The following is a 5,765-nucleotide window of genomic DNA, read 5'->3' as shown; positions in this document are numbered from 1 at the left end:
TTGTACCTGCCTCCTCTGAATTAAAAAGACACATATGTGTTTTCTGCACGAAGGATTAAAAATCAATGAATAGAGCAGGGAGAAACAACCAGAGAAGATTCATTCGGTAGGAATTAGGATTTAACATGAAAGCTACGACTAAAAACAGTGAAAAACAACGAAAACTGGCCAAATGATGAATAAAAGCTTATTGGATTCCACAGAAATTTAGTTAGAACTGGTCAAGTAATTGCTACCTAAAAGACAGCTCCGCCATTAGAAGCTACTACTTAGCCAACAATAATCATCGCAGTTGAACGAGTCAATTAAATTGGACGTTAGATGATAAGAAGCTAATCACAACACGATAAGCATTTAAATACAGATTAAAAGACTTAAAGACAATCCAGAAGAACTAAAAGTGAGCCGGACTGAGTGCTGATATCTGCCCAAAAGCTAAGATGTGCTACAGCTAAACTAAATAAATGTAAACAAATATTAAAACGACAATGGCTAATTCTCGGGCTAATGAGCCACGACATACTTTAAGTGATCATTTGAAGTTAGCTGCGAAAACTTTAACAGCACTGTGTGTGTATGAGAGTGTGTGTGAGAGAGAGAGAGAGAGAGGGGAATCGACCGAGAGAGACTGAGACCTGTGTTTTATTCAGAGGTTTCTTTTGAAATTCTAAATTGATGCAGCAGCACCCTGCTGTCCTGCACACAGCAATAGCATCTGTTTCCATTTAACTTTCCGTTTGAAACCTAATTTTGTGGACCTCTTTAAGACACCCGGAGGGTGCTGGCAGCACGTGGTAGAGCGGAAGTTTGAAAAAGGACGAGAGCAGAAAAAAAGGAAACAGCAGAAAGAGAGAGAGAGAGAGAGAGAGAGAGAGAATGGCTGCCGTATGGCGCAATACAAATACAGAATTCAGCAACTTCACAAAAGATCGAGATAAAAAAAAGGCAGATAGCAGTGGGAGGCTACGATAGCTGAAGAATATATTCATTTCTAGACTTAGGACTTTCCCTCCCTGAAAACTGGAGCTCATATGGACGGACATGACCTGATGATTCAATGCTGCCTTCACTACTGAGTTTAAATTTTGGGAATTTCGTTAGCAGCTAGCGATTAACTAAACGCTTTTGTTCTGCTGTTTGAAATCTTCACTACTGAGTTTAAATGTTGGGAATTTCGTTTATGCAGATTTACTTAATGACTGACTGTGCACAAACAACAGGAGCAGATTAACAGCTAGCGATTAGCTAAACGCTTTTGTTCTGCTGTTTGAAGCATTAATTTTGTTTAAGATCTGTGGGATCTTACCAGAGATGTCTGATTTAACTTTTTGCAGATATCTGATAGGCCGATATTGTCCAAACACTTAATTTCCAATTCCGATATTGGAACCTGTACCTATACAGATATATGCACACACATCGTGTGCAGTGTCACAATGACAAGAATTCACTTACACTTCAAATCTTTTTTTTGGTCACATCATCTGATGGAAAACCCATATATATATATACTGTATACACACACACACACACACATATGTACAGTGTATATATAAATATAGATATACAGTATATAAATATATATGTATACATACATATATACACATACAAATATATACTGTATATCCCTAGTTATCTATATATATTAATCTAATATATAGCTAATATAATTGATATTTATCTATTCATATTAGTTATATATCTATCCTTTATCGCCTCAACCTGCTGCTTCTTCTATATTTTAAATTGGTTAAATTGATTGCTGTCCGGCAGCTTAACACGTGACTCATTACTCACCTGTTCTTGTTGCTGGAGATCCAGTCAGAGATGTACGCCACAGCCTGGCGGTGGCACTGTTTGTTTCCGAAGCTGCAGGCTAACATGATTAGCTCTCGCTGTAGCTCCCTGGACACATGTGCAGAGAATAACCAATACATCAGTCAAAGCCTCTGTGTGTGCTCAGGGTCCTTGCGTTTGACTTGGTGAGCTTTCATACTCTGTCTGGTAGGATGCCTGCATAACGTTGCCTTCATTGCTGCCGCCGTTTGTTGGCCAACCCATCTGATGGTACCGAGCTGCAACCTGCTTCAACACATAATCCTGTAAAAGAAAAAAGACTGTTTTTTTTTTTCATTTTTTAAATTCACATGTTTTAAATTTGATAACAGATTGACTAAATGACAGATTACACTGAACAAGCTGTATTCTTCAGTGCGGTCCAGCAGTTTGTCTAGTTGATAAAGGGCTCGGCTGGCGGCGTGCCACGGCAGGAAGGACGGCTCCTCTGGAAGGTAGCCAATCAGCTGTAACGGAATTCCCTGGGGGAGGTACCCGGCCCTGAAAGAGAATTTTTTTTTTTCGTTTTTAACACAAACCGTATTCTTAGGCTTCTCTGAGCTCAAAGATTCAAATATCATCTCTACTACTCTTCTCTCACGCCTTCAATAAAAAGTTATATTTTAATTTCAGCCTTTAAAAAAAACAAACAGATTTTGACAAATGTCTGCAGGACAATAGTGTTTTCCAGATTAACATAAAAAAAAGTCATGTTGTACGTTGCTCAGTGAGACATTACCATAATCCACACACCCCACAGAGACTTCCCGTTTACAGCTCTCTCTTTACAGCTGATGAGGACTGAACACAGTAAGAGGATGGTCACCATGGCAACAGCATCCAGCAGTTGATCAACTTGGAGTTAAAATGTATTTCTATGTTTGTTGCAATTTTTCTGCTGTTTTCTGACACTAAACAAGACAGAAATGACTTCTTTTCAAATGTTTTCCACATGGATGCTAGTTATTAAGCTATATTTTTGTACTTTGGATAAATAAACCAAAATATCACTGAGGATGTGTAGGGTATGATAGGAAACATTGTTAGTTGAAGGAGTTACGAAACCATCGCTTAAGCGGCTCAATTGTTAATTCATTTCATCTAACCAGACTGAAGTCTGCTGTTTCTCCAGAATGTGTTCTACTCATATGTTCCAGTAGTCGTTTACTTCACTGTTAGACATTTTAACAGACATGTAAAGTTTGTTATAATATCGGCATTAATGTGGGCCTGATCCGATGGCTCGGCGGGCCGGATTTGGCCCACGGGCCAATAGTTGTTGGTCAATAAGTAATGTTAAAAACCTTTATTTTTTGGTAGAAATTATGTGAAAATGAAAGGATTTAACTGATAAAACCAACACAAGGTCAGGTTTAATATTCTGTTAAAAATGAGTTAGCAATTTGTTTTGCTGTTTAGAAAGATTTTCGAATGAATCAAAACATAATTGTAAGAAACATGTTCACCAAAATGGGGTCATTATTTACAACACAGATTTTAATAAGAGTCAAGATGAAGTTTGGCAACAAAAATGTCAAAAGTTGAATGCATTTTAATTTTCAGTTGTTGAAGTAAGTTAAGGGTAAAATCTCCCTGGTGTTCCAGGTACTTCAGATCCATCTGTTCGATGGTTCCAAGACCAGACTGTCCCTACCAATTATGGTTTCTGCTGATCAGACCTGAGGCTAATTGACTCATACTGAGCCCGTAATGAGGTATGTAGGCAGCAGGGGGCGCTAACAGGGCTGTGAAATGAAACCATTAACTCTGTAATGTCGTTAAGGGCCAGTTAATTGTTTGTCCATTAGCCATTAGCTAGGCTGAGTGGAGAGCTAACGAGGACACGCACACACACGAACACGCACACGTACACCCACCGACACGAATACCCACACTTAATGACACGCACACAGGCACACTCACTGAATGACAGAGGCGACATCCATCACTGTTTAAGCACACACTCAGAAAGACACAGTCATTTATTACTGGAAAACTGGCTCAACACACACACACACACACACTCACACACACACAGACAGGCAGCAATCGAAGTGTAAACAGCGGGAGAATGAACGAGGCTGAAATTAATTCTGAGTTAAAGATCCTTCAAAGTGTAACAAATTCACAGAAGCGCCGATGAAGAAAATGCTGAAACAACACATCTGTAAATAAACGAGGCTCCTGTTGCTTTAAAATCCGCCCGAGCTGCACATTCCTCCTCTCAACCGCCGCGCCAGACACTCCGATTGAAAACCCCCGAACGTCGGAAATAAATGAAACTTCGCCGTCGCAAAATAAACGGAATCGAAGCTTTGAGATTTGTGATTGGATTTAAGCCCAAGGGGCCAAAGTTTTATCAGAGCCGACGCAGACTCGATACTGGGGAAAACACTCTCAGGGCCCAATGATTCTCCTGTAATTCTCAAGACTAAAATCCAATCAGGTACTAATGCTCCAGCAACTTTATTTAGTGCTTAAACACATTTGTTTAATTAATTCCCGACTCCTAGTGGAAAAGTTTCTACTAAACAGCAACATTTTATTTTTCATGTATTAGGGGAGGAATTATTCAAAAAAGGTGAAAAAAAGCATCAAAATTGTCAAGAAATAATAAGTAAAGCTCATAATCACCATGTATACTGAAATAGGTAAATGGCTAGAATGGCTTATCAAAAGTTAATACATCTTTGTCAAATGACAATGAAACAAAGCTATAAGTTGGGGAAAAAAATTACACTGAAAAAACTCCAAAATATGTCTAAATGGTAAAAAAGCTTAAGGATATGAAAAAAATCTGATATAAAGATACATGTCACTCTGAAATAGTTTTTTAAAAGTTGCCATTGAAAACTTCGAGTCAGCTTTTCAAAAGTCGGTTTAGCTGCAAACTCAGTTAACAGTAAAAATAAACAACCCACCGGAAATAAATGGGAAAATTCCACAAACTCAACAACAATATGAAATAAAATGAATTGAAATTAGTCAGGTCAACAGGTCAGTATTATAGTCATCGCATCACTGACTTAACCTCTACACATATTTTCAGCAAATAAAAAAAACTGAACTTAAGGTAGTATCTAAAATTTGGAATTGAACCCCCGACCTCCTGGCTGGCAAACTCTATTGCCATAACTTTGAAAAAGTCAATGATAACAACATCGTAAAAGCGTTGGAGTTTGATTTAAACTCAGATTATTTACTTCATACTTCTATAATTTTGTTTCCAAGCAGATGAAATAAAACAGAGTCAAAGACCAGATGTTCAGATGAAATAAATCTTTTTTTTTTTTTTTTCTACTGAAACCCCATCGATTGCCCGCTCCTTATCGTCAACACGCAACGAAGAACAAGAGATGACAGAACAGCTGTTGGCGGCTGGGACTGGATCAGTAACACAGGGAACAGATGGGCGAGACGTAGAGAGGGATACCAAAAAAGAAAAGAGAGAGAGAGACAGAGAAAGCGGGATTGAGTTATAGTGCTGATGTCAGAGTAGATTTTGGTTACAGTGCTTTAAAAGCTGCAGGCTGAAAACATCTCGATGAGAAACGACTCTCTCCTCCGCTGCTCCCGCCCTCTATGGCAGCCACCCATCATCATCATCCATCACCGAGTTTCCCTGAATCCTGAATCCATCCTTAAATTGTGGTGTGACGTCGGCGGTGACACCTGAATGGATGTGAACCTGTGACGTTACGGGACTAAAAGTTGTCCGAGAGATCATTTCGATAATTATTTATTTATACCGGAAACATTCAAGCTTTTCTTTGGGGGATTCAGATTGGTGGATAAAATCAAATCTAAAAAGTAAAAAAGGAAACATCCCGTCCTCTCCTGACACTTTGTACTTGGTCTCTTCTTTTAATACAATGTATCTAGTGCAGAACAAATGCTCTTCTGAAGACAAATGTAACTGAAAATAAAAA

General features: G+C 38.6%; 1 protein-coding gene across 1 annotated transcript in view; it reads right to left on the bottom strand.

Annotated features, from left to right (window-relative positions):
- The window catches only part of LOC103382523 (thyrotropin-releasing hormone-degrading ectoenzyme), a 108,877-nt gene that overhangs the window by 13,756 nt on the left and 89,356 nt on the right, over positions 1-5,765 (bottom strand). Inside the window, exons 15-17 of the mRNA XM_025058171.1 lie at positions 2,190-2,337; positions 1,997-2,100; positions 1,798-1,905 (exon numbers count right to left, since the gene is read on the bottom strand). Of these exons, the coding sequence (XP_024913939.1) occupies positions 1,798-1,905; positions 1,997-2,100; positions 2,190-2,337 (360 nt within the window). The remainder of the gene's footprint in view (positions 1-1,797; positions 1,906-1,996; positions 2,101-2,189; positions 2,338-5,765) is intronic.

Source organism: Cynoglossus semilaevis, chromosome 8 (assembly GCF_000523025.1).
Source record: "Cynoglossus semilaevis isolate Cse_v1.0 chromosome 8, Cse_v1.0, whole genome shotgun sequence".
NCBI lineage: Eukaryota > Metazoa > Chordata > Actinopteri > Pleuronectiformes > Cynoglossidae > Cynoglossus > Cynoglossus semilaevis.
Note: the sequence above shows the minus strand (reverse complement) of the source record. Positions and strands in the feature narration are given on the sequence as shown.